Genomic DNA, 19,198 nt, shown 5'->3' on the forward strand with positions numbered 1-19,198 from the left:
GCATACCATCACATACATTAGGCATCCTATCAGATTTCTACATGGCATGTCATTAATTTTGTTTGAATTTAATTCGCAGTAATTTAATCGACTCTCCAGAGGAGCCGCTATGGCATTACAATCCGTCATTTTAAACTTATCCAAAACTGTTCTAATATAGCAACTTTGATCCAATGTTATTTTATCTTCTTTTCTTTCAATTCTAATTCCTAAATACAATTTCACTTCTTTCAAATCAACCATTGCGAATTGTTTCATTAAGTAATCTTTAAAATTATTCATGTTATTTAAATGTGCTGTCGCTATCACTAAATCATCGACATGCAATACTACATGGATGTTACTATTGATATCTCCGTTGTTTAAAATGTATATACAGGGATCTACAGGTGAATTGATGAAACCCCTGCTTTTAAGAGCCTGTTCAAAGACTTCGAACCAACAACGAGCTGCTTGTTTCAAACCATAGAGAGCTTTATTCAATCGGCAAACCTGATTATCGCTACACTCTATGCCTTCTGGTACCCTCATATAAATTTCTTCTTTGAGATTCCCGTTTAAGAAGGCGGTTTTAACATCCATATGATGGATCAATAAGTTAAACTGATTCGCAAACGCTAATATCAACCTAAAACTCGCGATTCGAGCTACCGGTGCAAAAGTTTCATTATAATCAGCAAGGTATTCCTGAGAAAATCCTCGTGCAACTAAACGGGCTTTATATTTAGCTAAATTTCCATACTCATCTGTTTTAATCGAAAAAATCCATTTGCAATCAACTATGTTTTTATTTACTGGCCTGGAAACTAATGTCCAAGTATTGTTATATAACAAAGAATCTAATTCGGTCTTAATTGCTATTTCCCATTCGAGCCTATCCCCGCGAGATTTAATCTCATTAAAAGTTTTTGGAATTTGATGTATTGCATGAACCGATAAGATGCAATCATCTGGTATGTCAATATAGTCATATGAAACCGGAGGTAAATTTTTAATTCTATCACTTCTTCTAGGGGTTAGTTGAGAATGGGTTATTTCTTTATCGGATGTTAGAGGACACACGTCTGTACAGTCACCTGCATTATTTTCGTTCAACAGCTCCACTTGGCTGTGAATTTCTTGCAGTCTTTCACCACTTGCATACTTTTCAGGTACTTCTCCCATCAGATGGGTATTTTCTTTTTCACAATCCCTCGTAGAGGGTCTAGATTTAACAAAATCAACTTCATCAACAATGACGTCCCTTACAATAGCAAACTTTGCCTTTTCATTGTCCCATACTTTATACCCATTTGGTTCGTATCCAACTAGGATACCTTTCCATGATTTCTGATCAAATTTATTCTTTGCAATTTTATTATGTACATAAACAGTTGAACCAAATACTTTTAAATATTTTAATTCTGGCTTTTTATCATGCCACATCGCAAATGGTGTTTTATTGCACTTTAGTGCCTTAGTTGGTGATATATTTATTAGATAAGTGGCTGTGAGAACTGCTTCTCCCCAAAATACTTTATCTAAATTCGCCCCAACCACCATTGCTCTCGCTTTTTCCGTAATGGTTCTCACCATACGTTCAGCCATACCATTTAATTGTGGGGTTCTAGGGACCGTCAAGTGATAACTTATGCCTCTCTCTGTACAGTAATCCTTCATATCATTCGATAAGTACTCTCGCCCATTATCACAATACAAATTAGCAATTTTTAAGTTAAATTTAGCTTCGCTTTTAGCGACGAAATCTTTAAAGACATGAAAAACATCTGATTTATATTTAATCAAATATGAGATGCAATAATGCGTATACTCATCTATGAACAAAACAAAATAGTTTTCCTCATTTACCGTAGGAGGAGTGATAGGACCGGCGACATCCGAGTGAACTCTAAATAACGGCCTTTTGACATTTTCTTTATTCTTTGTTTTATTAAATGGTAGTCGCGATTGTTTTCCCATTATGCATGGCTCACAAAGCTTCTCATCTGGTATTACGGAATCTAGACACGTAATGTCTTGAAACATGCTTTTAGACTTGATTTCTAGAAATTTTTGCTTTCCGATATGCCCTAATCTCTCATGCCATAATTGATACGTTGTTTTCCTACTCGCGATGTTGATTGCATTCGAATCTATCCGAAAATTGATAATAATTAAGTTTCCGTTTGACTCACCACAGATGACCATCTTACCCTCCTTCATGATCCTGACTCCATTGTTGTCGAATACGATAGAATATCCCATTGACTGCATTTTGGGCACAGACAACAAGTTGCTGGGTATTTCTGGGCAGTAGAGAACATTCTCCAATGTTCCGCTAATGCCCTGGTCGCTGATCACCTCGAGGTTCCCCTGTTTGGTCGCCGTGATGAACTCATTCTTCTTAGCTATCGCTATTTTTATTGGTGTATCCAATTGTTGAAACTCGCTTGCCAGATCAGCTCTGTTGATAATATGGTCAGTCGCTCCCGAGTCCAAAATGAAGGAAACAGTACCGAAATTTATTTGCGACAAATGTTTTCCTGCCATAAATGCAAAGCTCGAGGTGGTGTTCGCTTCTTTTGGTTCTTCTGTATTCGTAGTATGCGCGGTTGGTCTTCTATTGTCACTAGGTTTGAACTTATTTTGGCTTTTTCTAAAGAAACAGTTTGCCATTACGTGTCCGCGTTTTCCACAGTGGTGGCACGTCACAAATCTTTTATTATTTTTTATTTTATTTTTTGTATTATGGAACGGTCTAGAATTATATGGTCTGCTGCTATGTGCTTCCACATTCAACATTTTGGCACTCATATCGTGAAGCTCTTGACGTCTTTGGGTTTCGAAATCCAACAGTTTGGATTTCATATGCGCGAGGGTCACGATGTCTGGTGACAATTGTTCAATAGCAGTCACTATGTTATCGTATGAACGAGGTAGAGTTAATAGCATATGAGCTACTTTATCCTTCTCGGTTAAAGTACCACCAGCAGCCAGGAAATCGTCGAACAGCTCATCCAGTTCAGAAAAATGATTTTTCAGATTGGTGTCCCCTTTCAATTTAAATGAAAACAATCTCTTCCTTATTGCCATCTCAGATGCCAGACTCTTCCGGGCGTATACAGCGTCGAGTCTCTCCATCATTTCCTTAGCAGTATCTTCCTTTTTAGCAAAATGTAAAAAGGAGTCTGCAAGATTTGCGACTATTATACTTTTGGCTATATTATCAGCTTTTTGCCATTCATCCTTCCCGGTCTTTGGAGGTTCCATTTCAAGGACTCTCATTATTCCCAATTCCCCTAGCAAATATTCGATCCTTGTTCTCCACGTGTTGTAGCGTTCTCCATCGAACGGTTTTATGTTCCGGTTGGCTTTATCCATTTTGTTTATTACAGTTCGGCACTATTTAATTACTAACACTTTATCACTTTTTCACCTTGTTTTTTTTTTTTTTTAATTTTATTTATTATTTTTAATTTAATTTTATAAAAAAAAAAATTTTAAATTTTTGTTTAGTTTTTTTTTTTTTTTTTTTAATTTTTAATTTTTAATTTTTTTAATCTAAAAAAAAAAAAACTCAGAGTAGCACTGGGCCCATAACCTATTGGTTTTATGGGGTAGAAGAAGAATCAACACTGTTTGATTTTGTCTAATTCAATTTATTATTATAGAATATTAATATTGATTTCACTCAAGAGGCACTTCATATGACAAATGTTCACTATGAACTCAACTAGCTAACTCACCCTCGTAAGGCCCGGAGTTCAGACTCAGAGGGCAATAGAGCTCCCTCTCCCTGCACCCATCCTGGTCTTTGGACGTAAATGGGGAAAACTATACGGGATAATCCTCATGGGATTTCCCCTTAAATTATAGAAGGAGGGCTCCATAAACATATACCAAAGAATATTTTATAGGATGAATGGCTTTATAGCATGTTGAATTTTGCAGTGGAGAAAACTCCAAAATCCAACAACGGGCTATTGAAGCGAGATTGAATCGCCGAGAAACCTGTGGGTTTAAGACTGCGCGTTATTAATTTTTTTTTCAGCGAAATTTTGCTCAAAAAAACTATAAATTCAATGGTTTCTTTCCGTCACCAATTGGGAGAGGAAAGAATCTTTTTTTTCACTCTCCCATCCCCTCCAAAAACAATTGTTAACGAGCGAGAGAGTGAATATCGTTCCTGTGGACATAAAGATGTTTTTCAAGCATATTTTTTCCGTTTCGTGAACACTGGGAGCACTAATGCAAAAGGGTAGGGAAAAATAGATTAAACACATCCCATACCTTTTTCCAGGGAGTGCGCTCCTTCTTCTTCACTCGGAAAACCCCAATTCGCTGTATCGATGATTTGGTTCAAGTACCCCTTTCTCCCCATTTGGCGCTGGAGACCCAAAAAAATTCTCGCTGTTCCATTCTTCATCACTTCCACTTGTTTCTGGTGTGCAATATCAAATAAGTCATCGAGCATGCACTTAAAATCAATCACCTTGATTTGTGCATTTATAGATTTCTCCCTTCGCACCGGACCCTTCTTGCAGACATTTCTGTATTCACGCACTAATTTCTCTAATTTGTCACTAGCATTACACTGTTTTATAATTTGGATTTCCGCATATTCCCAAAATATTGCACATTTGCGAACGACACATCTAGCAGCTTCACGAGCTGTTAATTTTGGCGTGGCGTGCCTCGTATAATGAAAAAAAAACTCTAAAATTTGCTTCTTCGAGGGGAATTGATTACCTCGAATTTCTGGTGTTTCATTCCCAATTAATGAGATTTCGGTATCTAGCCGCGTTTGTCGCATTTTGTCACACACTGTTGCGTAAATTGGAAATTTGCACGTCAATTTTCACTTTCAAAATTTCTTTAATGCTTTAAAGTCGTACTCAGACTGATCCTCGACTGTCCGATCGGACTGACCATTAGTACAGACAAGACAATGTCAAAATTCCATTGCCAGAAGGTCAAAATAGTGGGAGGCAAGTAAGGGACGCGGATTGAAGACTTCGCCTGCTCAGATCATAAACTTCGCCACAGTCATTAAGGTTCCTCGAAGGACATTAGTCATTTAGGTATACCATCCGACCGGAAAGAATTCAACGAAATTACCGAGGTTTACAGTTGTATGAAATACATCATTCTCGAAATTTTCTACGAAAAATTAGAGTACCCTATGCGAAATATTATACTTTGAAAATTCAATGATAATTAGAATGTAATTTCCGACTTCGTTGAATTGAATTGCATAAATTCTAAATCTTCATTCTTCAATCCTCACAGTTAGAGTCATTCCCAACAAAATGACAGCTTAAATATCCACAATGGAGATCATACATTTTTTATGTATTTATGAAATTTTTCTCTCGACGCGTTCTATGGGTCATAAAAAAACATGCCACGAAAACAATTTTCAAGTGGATAATTAACTGCCGTGATGTCACAGCACGCCTAACCGCCTAAAATTCTGTTGCTGTCCTCCTCTATCTTGACCAGTTTGCTGTCCTCCTCTATTTTGACCTCGATAATGTCGGAAAACCGATCCTCTTCGTGAGTTTCGCGCCCCTCTGGCGAACATAACATCCTGCGTTTCCTCCTCTCCTGTGATGTATTTTCTCGACTCGTAGTCCTCATGAATTTTAATTTTTACCACCTCCGGCGACGGTATTTCATCCCTCGTTGTCATTGCCCGACGAAAAGAATCAAATGACATCGGTAAACTCCATAGCATAAAAAATACTAAATCGTTATCTACTTGCATCCCAATTTCGCTTAATTTATCTACAGTAGTAGTGAGTGGGCACGATTGGCGAATTTTCTTCCAGGAATCGCCCCCCTTCCCCCCTTTTTCCAGACGTGTCCGAACACGTTTTCCCCATTGTCCTTTGAGGAGGACGTCGCCGCTCTAGGGCCCCCTGGGGTGAGGGTCCCCAAAGGAATGTCTTTGTTCGACAGGAAGTGGGTGGTGGGTGGGTGGCAAGGGCCACGCGCTTCAAAGGGGGGGGGGTGGTAACGGTCACGTGATCCAAACGGGAGGGTGGGTGGAAAATGGGTGGTAAGGGTCACGTGATCCAAACGGGCGGGAGTGGGGGGAAAGTGGATGGCGTGGGAAATGTGGGTATATATGGGGAAATGAAATAAATATGTAATACATAATTTATTGAGTATATAAATCATTTATTCAGAAATTATACTTGTATGAGGGGTGGTACATAATATTAGGGATTTAAAAATAGTAGTAATCAAAATTATTATTATTAGTATTATTAAATTAACGCAAATGGAATATATTTTTTAAAGACCGCTGGTTACAATGCAAACTACCTTTACCAGACAAGTTCTGAAAAGGTTTACTTAAATTTCGACGATTACAATTGTGTTTATGAATAATTTTGTTGAACATTTTCATAACAATGCGATCGTTACGTTTTGAGTCTGAAGTAAATAGTTTATGAAAGGACTGTAAAGACCGATCATTGAACAACCAGTGAAGCACAACAATGCAGTACTGCCCACAAACATCAGACGATATATCTTGGAGTCTCTTCTGGCTCCATTCATAAACATTGCAATTTCGCTTAAGGCGCTGAGAGATTCTTGTATCGAAGGGTGGCATTCCGAAGCTGTCGAAATAGATTCCTCGCCTATTTGAACCGAGGTAAACGGCAACCCAGTGACTTCCGGCCTGATTGTGGTTGTCGGTGTTGATGATGATAGCACAGGGTCGGGACCATGTCCAGGGGACACGGTCGGCAGGGTAGACACCTCCAATGCATGCATCTGTATGCGGTAATATCTCCAGGAGCTCAAGTGTATTCATAGAACGTCGGTAATCCGGGAAATGAGCGTTGGTCTCGTTCAGCAGGTTGAATGCAACTAATGCAATCTTATGCTGCGCATCCATTAAGTAGTCTTCCATTTTCAACCGCTGTAGTCGACAATAACCTGCCTTGTGGAATCAATTTCTAGCAAATTGTCATATTCGGCGTACAACAAACAATTTACATTCTGCTCTGTTGCTCTATTGAAGCGAACTTCAATGCGAATACTTCCACTTTTCACCAGATTCCAATGGCCAGCGGAACTTGCAGATAAATCAGGAGTCAGATCGAACGCGAACAAGCAAAATCCATCGGAATAGGCCGGACGAGAGATGCTATTTCCATGGTCGCTGAAATGTGTTCCAGTACCAGCAAATAGGGTGTTGAATGCCTCCACATCTAGGCAGACACCAGAGGTGAAACTTGGCTGCAGAGGTTTTGTAGGTACTTGGCGTCCATCGACATTCAGGCATAAAAAGTTTATCCCAAAATTTTGAAAGTTGAAGGGATTCTTCTTTCTCGATCCGTTGAAACTGACATTGTCAACAAATCCCAGTATGATTCTTTTAGGTAGTTGACCCAAAATGGCATTGTCTATTGTCTCCCCCATAATCCCCCGATGGAGAACAAAAGATTTGACCTCCACCCGTGTCAAAGGATATTTCGCAGTTGTCTTTGCAAGCGTTTTAGCGTGAGCTATCAAAATTCCAGGGCTGAGTTTCACACGGCGAACTATCAAGGAGGCTTCTTCTATATGCACCTTATAATGCAGGGGAGTGAAGTCCATAAGGCAAAAGTCGTCCTTTGCACGGATAAGACGAACGCGTAGCTCTACGCCATTCATCAAAAACTTGTCTTGATTGAACACGTCACAATGTAAATGTCCCAGTAGATCAAATGCTTTTCCACCTTTAGTAATTGCCTGACGTACGGCTAGTCCATCGTTGTTTCTTGCATCACCCGCCGCTACAGCAATAGAATCCATTGCACCATAGCTATCCGTAGCCCAAAGAGACATTCCAAGATGTGAGGACTTTGCATCTGTTCCATAGTTTAGCAATGTTTCAATGTATGCTCTATAAGCGTACAGGTTATTTGGAGGCGTAACAACTTTTTGGTTGAAATATACATCCACTTGGTTAAACATTGAATGTAAAAAGTTATTCACAGGCCCAACAGAGTCGTCTACACCAGCAGAGCCATCGGGTATCAGGATTCTGGCGCGAACTTTGATCATGGTATGTGCCAAATCAATATATTCTTCTCCATGGCCTGGTACGATGAATTCAATTGGGGCATCGTCCGACAGCGTAGATACAGGATTATAATAAACAAATTGAGAATTTTCAATACTTGTTTGGGTAGGTGGTATGGTAAATAGGTCCAGCTCCGACTTCACACACTCAGAAGAGTGCGAATGTAGAAACGACATGATGATTAGTTGAAAATATCGTACAAATCACGAGTCTTCCGCTTTGATTTATGTCTCGGTACTTTTTTCACTTTCTTGCTTCTTTTGTTTGCAACGGGTCTTTTCTTTTTATTCTTCCGAGTTTTGGATGTCTTGGCAGTTCCACGGCCAGTGAGCTTATGAGAGGCGAGGCGTTTACGCTTCCTCTTATATCCTGAGCCACGCATCATGGTCCCAATTTTGTCCTGGGCCCTCCTTTTCAATTTCAGCCCAGACTCGGCTAATCGGTTTTCCAGCGCCACCTTTAAGGGCTTGCCATTTGTCACTACATCCCCAACAACGTTAATACCCGCATTGAGAGCTTCTTTACCGACAGCTCGGGCTGCGCTTCCCAGATAGGGCAGAATGCGTCGAAACAGACCTCCAAGGAAAGCACCAATTCCATGACCTCGTTGATAAGGACTTCCAACGAATATCCTTCCAAAATCATTATATCGGTCCACTGTTCCTCCACCAGCTTGGTTTGCGTAATATGCAATGTACGGGCTCATTTTTTAGTCAATCAATCCTCTTGAAATGAAGTGTCACGTTCAAAGGACCATACTCGAATGGAATCATATCACCCTGATTGCATCTTATATCTATTTCAATTGTGCGAAATGAATACCTCATCAGCGGAATATAATGAGGAGTGGAAAACGTAGTACAGTGCATGGCCCCATAGGTATACGTAGAAGCGCTGAATGGTACCACTCGTAACAGAGATGACTGCACGTCACCTGTTACGGAGGGTACACAAAGATCGCTGTAGATGAACAAATTCGCAGGTAAACCTCTGGCCAAACTTGCTGGTGAAGATCCTTGACAATACGGCCTGGCGTTTGTGAGGCTGTGTATACGTCTCTCAAATCCCAACATATCGGATACTTTATTGGAAAAGTCTATTGCATGAACTGTGCTAGTGCAGTTCCTGGAGTTGCAGTGTTTTACAATTTTCACAAAACCTTGTTGCGCTAAATATTCAAATCGGATATGAGTACTCAAAGACGGAAAAGTATTCATGAAGCCCACTAAATCTGTTATATCTTTGAAAACTGCAGTAGGTAGAAAAAATGTTTGTACCGAGTTTGTCTTGGTCTTTTTGTCGATTGAATTACTAACGAAATTGATTGGAGAATCTTTTCCATCACGTATATGTAAAAAATTGCAAGGAAACTGTATTTCACTCAGACCCACTACCCATTCTCCTTCCAGTTCAACTTGTTTTGGAAGCAAGGTCGTGAATTTCGATGCTGTATTATCAGGATGATAGCTCATGCTGCTGTTGCTGGGGAGCACCATATAAAATTCGTTTCTCTTCATTTTTTCCCAATTGCATGCAGTTCTGCAGCAGGTATCCAAGAATCAAACTTATCAGGATATCCTTCCCAATGAACAAGAACCTGCTTATTTTTTCCTTTTCCCTTGGAGCGTATGACACGTTCCACTATGAACTCGTCCTTGTCCGTTGGTTTATTGACAAGCACCAATTCTGGTTCGTAGAAAAATCCCTCAATTGGTTCGTCAGCAAAATCCATCAACTCGTATATCGGCAATGATTGTTTGAAAACGGCTTTCGTTATTTTGAATATTTCTTTACTCCAATTAGTTTCATATCCTTTCTCAAAGATGCCTTTCGTTCGACTGATGCGTACATAGTCACCAACTTTATATTTAAAGGATTCTTTACGTGGTTTCTCCGTCTTGAATCGACTTTGTATATTACGCCATACGTATGGTGCATTATCCATAGTCACAGCCGCAGGCGCCATCTTTATTGAAGAATGTCGCGAGTTGTTATAAGACTCGACAATTTGTTTCAAAACATCTGTATACTTATATGTTCGACTATGTGTAAAGTAACGCCACATACGTTCCTTCAATGTCCGATTGAAGCGCTCCACAACTGCAGCTTTTATGTCGGGATTACGTGCAACACGAAATTTTATTTTCTTATCAGAAAAAAATTTTTGGACACTGTTGGCCATAAATTCTTTTCCCTTGTCCGTTTGTATCGAAACAGGAATGCGCCCTCCATTTGTATCCATTATACGTTTGAAAGCTTCAAGAACCTGTGATGCTGATTTGTCTTTCAATGGCTCTACCCAGGCAAATTTACTCAAGACATCAATAACTACAAGTAAATATGAAACCCCATCATTATATGTTTTTAATGATCTCAATTCAACTAAGTCAGCCTCCCACACATCATCAATGTTGGTTACTGTATAATGAAGACGCGGAAATTTACGCTTAATGGGTCTATGAAGGGTATAAGTGTTCTGAGCATTAAGCCAATTTTTTATTTCACTTTCAGGTATTTCTTTTTTATATTTTGACAAAATATTTCGAGCCCCTGTGTATGCCTCAGGCTCTGGAAGGTTAAAATATGTCCTCGAGAGTTTTTCATTGTTCAAAACGGAAGCCATGATGTAACTTTGTCGGTTTTCGCAGTGTAGGGAGAACTAAGCCGGGGTTTTTTCGAGTTTTTACGGGGGCGATGAACAGGAGGAGTGCGTGATCTATAGCTTTTCCTTCTTCTATCTTCGTCTACGGAACTCTCGTCCTCTGAAATTTCAGGTTCTCTTCGATTCCTAATGTCTGGCAATGCTGGTGGAGGCTGATGAAACTTGGGATTACCCAGAAACTCCCGAGGGGTGTTCAGGCTTTGGAGATAAACGGCAAAATGCTCCCATCCTTTAGCTGAATATGTTTTCCGTGCTCTGACAACATCTTGTATGAGATCCACAATATTGACACCAGGAAATGTCTGTCCATCCAAAGTCACTTGTCCTTTTGAATTCCATTTGAGTCTGTTAGCAGTATCAATGGCGTCAATGTATTCTAGTATACCAGCGGCTTTTCGCTGATATACTTTAGGTACAGTAGCAACAATAGCTTTTGGGTCGTATCGTTCAGCGGTTTCAGTTTCGACGTGGGCCTCCGTTTCTAACACCGGCGTTTTAGTTTGTTCTGTATAAAACAAATATCGCCTCAGAACGTCGTTATACAACTTCCATTTTTCATGGTCATCTCTAGGGCTTTTCGAATTTAAAATTTCCAATAGCTGGGTATCTCATCTGCTTGTAACAGTGCCTGGAGTTTGCGCTGATGGCTGAATTTCTTTAGCCAATTCCGTTAAAACATGGTGAGCATCAGCATGTGAAGAATTTTTTTTTTTTAGACGCTCCACACTCTCCTCTGGTACAAGAATCATTTTACGTGCATGTTCCATCCTTATACAATGGCTGAGATAAGTGCGCTTATCAGAGGACCCAATACCATCGGCAAAATTGAACCACCTTTCTGATTAATGATTTTTTTCTTGCTGCTTAAACTTTGTTTTTTATCGGCAAGTTTTCTCAATAGTTTTTTATGTTTGCACAGTTTTGATTTCTCACAATTTTTCAAAGGAATATTTCCGTGTAACAAATTTAAAGCACACTCGCAAATGCAGCGAATTAAATCTTTATTAGCGTGTCGTATTATTACCCGGCGTAGCCTGGGTGGTGCGTAGATGAGAGCGTGTAATAAGGCTGTATTTTTTTCTCCCAGCGACTTGCGAACAGAGCCGCTTTCAGAACGACTTCTCGTTGCCATCACACATGAACGACTGGTACACTCCGTGATGCCCCTCCTCCTTTTATATTGCGATCCTTGCGCGGAATATAAACATAATGATGGGGATCACTGGGGAATACATTGGTTCGAAACCTACAGTTTTCAGGAGTCGATTGTTTCAAATCTAACAACAAATAGCCATGAGCTGCCGACGTTGCATCAAAATAGGCTTCTTGCAGAAATTTTGGATCTTCTGGATATATTTGACGAGCCAAATGGGCAATTTGTGCACGATCTCTGGGATTTTTAAATACGACGATGTAATTTGTATTCAATGAAATGTCTCTCTGTCCTTTTCCTTGGTGGAATAAATTTTGAGATAGAAACATTACACTGAGATTTTTATGATGGCTTCCTTTTGTAAATAAATCAACTATTGCACCATTCGAAGATTCCCGCATCAAATCGTCCATGACAACCAATTTTGGCTTATTATCATCAAAATCTCCAGATCTTGGTAGGCCTTCACGAAATTCGACAAAATTATTATCATAATCCGAATATCCATTCTGCCACTCAGCGTAATAAAAGATCACTTTTTCAATTTGTGTATCGCACATTTGCTTAATTTCCTTCAAAAACCTTTTAACAAAAAATGTTTTTCCACAACCCGTGGGACCACAAATCATTGCAGTAAAGGGATGTTTCCACCTCGTGTCCATATTGCCTTCTGATTAATCATGCCTAAAATCTCATCATTTTATACAATTTTACGATATCCGAAAATATGGATTTGAAAATGCTAGAGAGGGGCGTGACGTAATGCACCTGTATTGGGGTCAAGTGGGCTTGCCTATGACTAGGACAAGGACAATGCGCGTAGGCGGGGGCAGGTAAAAAAGGCGAAGAAGTGCAGTAGCCCCCCTGTGGCGCCAACAGTAAAACCCCTGACTTTTCCCAATATAGCCCGAATTTTCTCGCACTAACTGCAGTCGTCCAAGGGACATTCACAATGTCGGACCCAAACGATTTAGCGGGGCCCAGTGACCCGTCCGAAGAAAATACTACACCTCCACAAGGAGATTTTGATTGGATAAATAATTTTGATCTTGAGTTATTCGGTGATTTTGCCATTGAAAATAATTTTGATGGAGATTTATTCGAAAAGTTTAATTCTGCGCTCTTTGATATTCAATGTGGTGGTGGTGAAAATGTTGTGAGTGACCCTAAGGCTTTGGAAGCTGTTGAAGAGTTTAATCTAGATTTACTAGATCAGCAGAATGGTAAGTATCTAGCTTCATACCTTTTTATAATACCGAGAAAAAAATTTTAGGCATATTTTTTATTGAAAAATACTAAACCCAATTTCAGATCAACAAAATGGCCGCGAAGAAGAGATTGAAAATCGATTGCCGGCCTTAAGGACAATACGACGATCACGCCAGAGGCTTCCACGTTTCAAACTCGACACACATGTGATGGAGTTTGCAATCAACCCTTTACCTGAAAGTCGTGACCCTGCCGACTGGGTTGAAGAAGCTTTTCGTGATGTCTATAATAAAATTATTGAGGCTGGAGGGCGTGGTATGAATCGAATGTGTCTTACATTCAATTTTGCAAATATGCAAAGAGACAATGCCTGGATAAGTCCACGTGCGATCAAAGGATATGAGTTTCAAGATCTATGGAATCTTGTTAGCTCTATCGCGCAGAGCGCAAACGGTTTCGGATGTGCCGATAAGTTTTGGATCAAACTTCACGTGGCTGAAGCCCCGGTGGGTCAAGGTTTCCTTGAAAACGGCATGAAAAGAGGGTTTAGTAGAAAATGTATCCTTCAGATTTCGAATGAAGATGGCTTGTGTCTAGCCCGATCACTTGTTGTGGCCAAAGCACATGCAGAAAAATTAAAAACCAGAGCTGATAAGGGCAAGATCCACGAGGTATGGCAGGCAATCCGGCAATGCAAGGGAAAAATGCAACGTAAGGAGGCCGAAAGACTAACTCGAAGGGCAGGAGTCATTGCTCCTGATGAAGGCTGTGGTCTACAGGAAGTTGCTCAATATCAGCGATACTTGGCTGAAGAAGGATGCCTTATCAAGGTCTATTCCCTCATGAGAAACGGAAAAGATCACCCTGTGCTCTACGATGGTACACCTGAATTGATTAGCAGAAAGATGGCCGTCCGATATACCTTACCGATTGTGTATTATCCTGAAGAGAACCACTATGAGCCAATCCAAAATTTACCTTCATTCTTTGGCGTGAAGTATTATTGCGAGCATTGTAACAAACCTTACACTACGCAAGGACATGTTTGTGATAGGACTTGTGATAGGTGTTTGAAGAATCCTCCGTGTGACTCTACGATTGTTGATAAAATAGTGTGTGACGATTGTAATCGAGAGTTTCACGGCCAATTGTGCTTCGATCAACATAAGAAACCAGGATCTTTCAGTGGAAATAACCCCACCGTCTGTGACTATATAAAATTGTGTGGCCAATGTAATACGAAAATTGATCATCGCAAAGCTCAGAATCATGTGTGTCATAAATATTATTGCAACGTATGTCAAAAGGACGAAGATATTTCTCATCTCTGCTATATGCCCACCTTAAAGAGCAAGAAAAAATTGACTTTGAAACGTGTGGCGTTTGTTTTCTACGACTTTGAAACCAGACAGGATGAGCTTCTGCAAGGAACTACAGATGTCAACGTACACATTCCTAATCTTTGCGTTGCCCAAACTGTGTGTGATCGTTGTGCAGATATGACCGACGATGACATTGTGAACGCCAACGATAATCACGGAAATCCGTGTAGCGTGTGTAAACATCGGGAAAATGTTTTCGATGGTGAGGATCCTGTGCGAGGATTTGTTGATTACATCACGTCGATGGGTAAGACGTATAAAAAAGTAGTTTGTATTGCACATAACGCGAAAGGCTATGATTCACAATTCGTTTTGAGAGACGTCATGAAACGCATTAACAGTCAAATTAAAGCGATAATTAACGGAACAAACATTATCTTGATGGATTTTGGGGATAATAAATTTATAGACAGTTTAAATTATTTTCACATGGCTCTTGCAAGTTTACCGAAAGCTTTTGGATTGGGGAATATAGCGAAAGGCTATTTTCCACATTTTTTCAATACAAAAGACAATCAAAACTACGTAGGGCCTATACCTGATAGAAAATATTATGGTGCTGACACTATGGGAGTACAAGATCGTGAAAAATTCTTATCCTGGTATAATGATCGTGTCGAAGAAGATTATGAATTTGATTTTCGTAAAGAAATTCTTCATTATTGCAGACTTGATGTTACAATTTTGAGACGAGCCTGTGTTGAATTTCGAAAACTGATTATGAATGCTGGAAATGTCTGTCCTTTTACAGAATGTGTAACGATTGCTTCTACATGCATGCGTATTTTTCAAACAAATTTCTTAAAAGACAAGCAGATAGGCATTATACCTCAGGGAGGATATCGGTTAGGGAAAACGCAGTCGAAAATCGCAATTGAATGGCTGTTGTGGCGCGAACATTGTGAGAATCATCGAATAATACATGCCGGACGAACTCGTGAACACAGAACAACTTCAGGCCTGCGTCTAGATGGTTTTTGGGAGGATACCGCGAATAATAATAAGAAATATGCATATCAGTTCCACGGATGTTATTGGCACGGATGCCCACGGTGTTTCAAATTCAATAGAGATAAAGAGTTAAGTCACAAGGATACACTAGAGAGCCGATATGAGAGAACAGGGGCGATTACACGGGAATTGCGACACTCGGGTTATGAAGTCGTTGAAATGTGGGAATGCGATTTTATTCGTCAAAAAAAGACAGATCATGTGTTGGCGAATTTTGTAGAAAACGTTGATCAGCAAATGTTTATAGCGCTGGATCCGCGCGATGCATTTTTCGGGGGACGAACAGGAAATACCGTAACACATTATGATGTAAAAGATAATGAGAAAATTCGCTATGTTGACGTTTGTTCGTTATACCCATACGTTTTAAAGACAGGGGTTTTCCCGATTGGCCATCCCACTGTCCATGTGGGGCGTGATTGTCAGCTTATATGCCCTAATAATAATATTTCGCGGATAGAAGGTCTCGTGAAATGTCGCGTTTTACCCCCCTCGTCAATTATTTCACCCTGTTTTACCAGTAAAAGCCCATGGAAAGTTACTTTTCCCTCTCTGTCGATCATGCTGCGATGATCTTGTACAAGACAATTGCCCTCATGATGATCCCGCTGATCGCGAATTTTTGGGAACTTGGGTCGCTCCAGAACTTCGTAAAGCCGTAGAAATGGGGTATAAAATATTAGAAATCAGTGAGCTTTGGGAGTATAAGAGTACTACGCGTTATAATCCTGTGACGCGAACAGGTGGATTATTTGCCGAATACATTAACACTTTTTTGAAAATAAAACAAGAGGCTTCGGATTGGCCTGCTGAGTGTGTAGATGATGAATCAAAGAATAGATATATTGCTGAATATGAGACGCGAGAAGGTATAAAACTTGACAAAGATAAAATTCAAAAGAATGCCGGATTAAGAGCCGTAGCAAAACTTTGTTTAAACTGTCTCTGGGGTAGATTTGGGGAGAGGGAGAACTTGACAAAAAAAGCTATTATTCGAACACATGAGGAATTTGCAAATATAATGTTTAATCCTGAAATTGAAGTAACAGGACTTGTTCCTGTCGATAACGACACTCTCTTCATGTCCTGGAAACATTTAAACGAAGCCGCGGAAATGTCCACTAAGGCTAATGTCGTTATTGCGGCTTATACAACCGCTCACGCGCGTCTAAAGTTATATTCTTATCTAGAAAAACAGCAAGAACGTGTTTTATATTATGATACAGATTCGGTAATTTACGTTAGCGATGGATCAAATGAATTGTTATGTCCTATCAAGTCACTAGTAGGACGGTGGCGCCATTCACGAATATTTGCGCCAAGGTTTAAATTCGTGGAATCCGTTAGCCGCTAAACCTCTAATGAGGACTCCGTCGATGTCAACTCGTTGAAAGGAAATAATTGGATTCAGGTTTTTCCAAATAAAATCAATGCAAACACCAGTCCTTAGGAGAGCACGTAACACACACTTTATTTAATAAGTTTAAATCTTATTTTAAGTCTCGAATTATTAATAATGTTTCAGAGAAACTAACAATTCAAATTAGACTGAAATTTGGCGATTAATGATTTGAAGAGAGAAGCGGCAATGAAACAAGTTAGAATCGTACTAAACTAAACTTAACTAATTTTCCAAGGGTTGGGTCCTACAACCCCCACTAGTCTATATGTTGCGCACGCAACTTGGTCGAGAAAAAGGGAAGAGGGGTAGAATAAGGAAAGCGGGGAAAAGGAAAACGCGTGACATCGCGTTTTCTCTGTCAAGGGACTCAGGCCCTCAGCTTTCGATACAATGGACAAAGACCTCACACGTGTTGGATCTAAACATGAGCAAAAACAGAACTGGTACTTTACGACCTAGACTGTATGGACTCGAAGATTTATGATTTCCTTCTCAAGTTTCAAGTTTGGAAAAAATGTTTATCCAACGAATTTTACGGGTAAATAAATGAGAAAGCTAAACTCAAGATGTTTAAGAATTATGTGTAACGGTTTTTCCCACACTGGTGGTGTTGTTTTCATTGTTCATTGTCCATTGTCCATTGTATCTATTTATTTTGTGCGTATTTTCGACACTGATAAAAAATATAAAAATTAAGATTAATTTAAATTTCGCGGACTAAGATTAATGATGTTTAGTGACATCTACTGGCTATCGAGCTCAAGACATCACACCTTCCCCCTATATTTTAAAAATTAGACTCGGAATGAGTCTGATTTTTAATAGAATGTTATTTTAACTTAAAGAAAAATACATTTTCTAAAATTAAACGATATCTCGAACTAAATGTTCGTCTTAAGTCTAAAAACTTCACCTTTTTGCGGAGTCCTTTGGTAAAAACGCTGGTTTTAACTTATTTATATGTACAGTCTTCGTGCGATATTCCGATAACTTAATTACTGCATTTTCCTTATTTGTTACCTTAACTATCTCATATGGACCGAGGTAATTAGGATCGAGTTTACTTGTCTTGGCATCATTAATTAAAAATACCCAATCACCTGATTCAAAGTGTCGCTGATTGACAGATCGATCGTAATACAATTTAGATTTAAATTTTGCTAAGTCTACATTATCAGCTGCACTTAATTGGGTTTTCCGTAATTTATGCACTAAGTCTCCTAAATAATCTGTATATACAGGTGCTGAGCCCTCTTTCACAAAACTAGAAGGAATTCGCGCTAGTCTCCCAAAAATTAATTCATGGGGTGTAAAGCCCGTGGATTCATGAACGGATGTGTTATATGAAAACATTGCATACTTTAACCAAGTGTCCCAGTCTCTATTGGTATTAATAAAATGTTTTAGGTACTCTACTAAAACCAAATGGCTTCTTTCGAGAGACCCATTAGTTTGAGGGTGAAAGGCTGTTGTTTTTAATTGTTGAATTTTGAAAAGTTTAGCCAAATGTTTCATAACTTCACCAGTAAAGTTTGAACCTTGATCAGTTAAAATTCCTTCAGGACAACCAAAAATGCAAATGAAATTTTCAGTAAATGCTTTCGCAATATCAATGGCTTTCGTTTCTTTTAATGCAATAGCTAATGAGTATTTTGTCAAATTATCTTGAATTGTTAAAATGTATCTATTGCCTGTGCTGGTAATAGGTAAAGGACCTACAATGTCAAGGGCTATTTTCTCGAATGCTGTCTGTGGCGTATCAGTTACAATCATGGGTTGTCTCGTCTTGATTCTAACTAGCTTGTTCTTTTGACATGTAACGCAGTGTTTTACAAAATTTTGGATTTGTGTTTTCATATTATCCCAAAAATATAAACGACGAATCCGGTCATAAGTCTTTACAACACCCTTGTGACCGCCTACTACAGACTCATGCATTTCCTTAATAATTCCTTCTCGTTTATCAATTTCGGGGATCTCAGTCTGATTCAAACAGAGGGTGACATGGTAACCTAAAGGGAATGTTTTCTCTAAATACATCTTAATACTACCCCAGGGTAATTTATCGAGCCCGCCTCCCATGGTGGCTATTCTCACTGTTTTTGTATCAAAATAGTCCATTACCTCTTTGAGTTTCGAGATACTTATTCTTATATTACTTAAAATCGTTTTATCTTCGGCACAATCTTTGATAATAACAAGAAAAACATGAAAATTACCGTGTTTAAAAATCACAACATCACCTATCTCAGGTTTATCTTGGGGAAATTCGTTTTCACGAATGAATTGTCTTGCTAGAAGCTCTTGAAAAACTGGG

The 19,198-nt window shown here is 39.3% G+C and overlaps 2 protein-coding genes across 2 annotated transcripts in view; one reads left to right on the plus strand and one right to left on the minus strand.

The window, feature by feature from the left end:
• The window catches only part of LOC135164719 (uncharacterized), a 51,635-nt gene that overhangs the window by 5,932 nt on the left and 26,505 nt on the right, over positions 1-19,198 (plus strand). The window lies entirely within an intron of this gene.
• Positions 1-19,198, minus strand: part of LOC135164717 (uncharacterized) — a 36,094-nt gene that overhangs the window by 3,589 nt on the left and 13,307 nt on the right. Inside the window, exon 2 of the mRNA XM_064125337.1 lies at positions 4,270-5,766. Within this exon, the coding sequence (XP_063981407.1) occupies positions 4,270-4,792 (523 nt within the window). The 5' untranslated portion in view covers positions 4,793-5,766. The remainder of the gene's footprint in view (positions 1-4,269; positions 5,767-19,198) is intronic.

This window comes from Diachasmimorpha longicaudata, chromosome 7 (genome assembly GCF_034640455.1).
Source record: "Diachasmimorpha longicaudata isolate KC_UGA_2023 chromosome 7, iyDiaLong2, whole genome shotgun sequence".
NCBI lineage: Eukaryota > Metazoa > Arthropoda > Insecta > Hymenoptera > Braconidae > Diachasmimorpha > Diachasmimorpha longicaudata.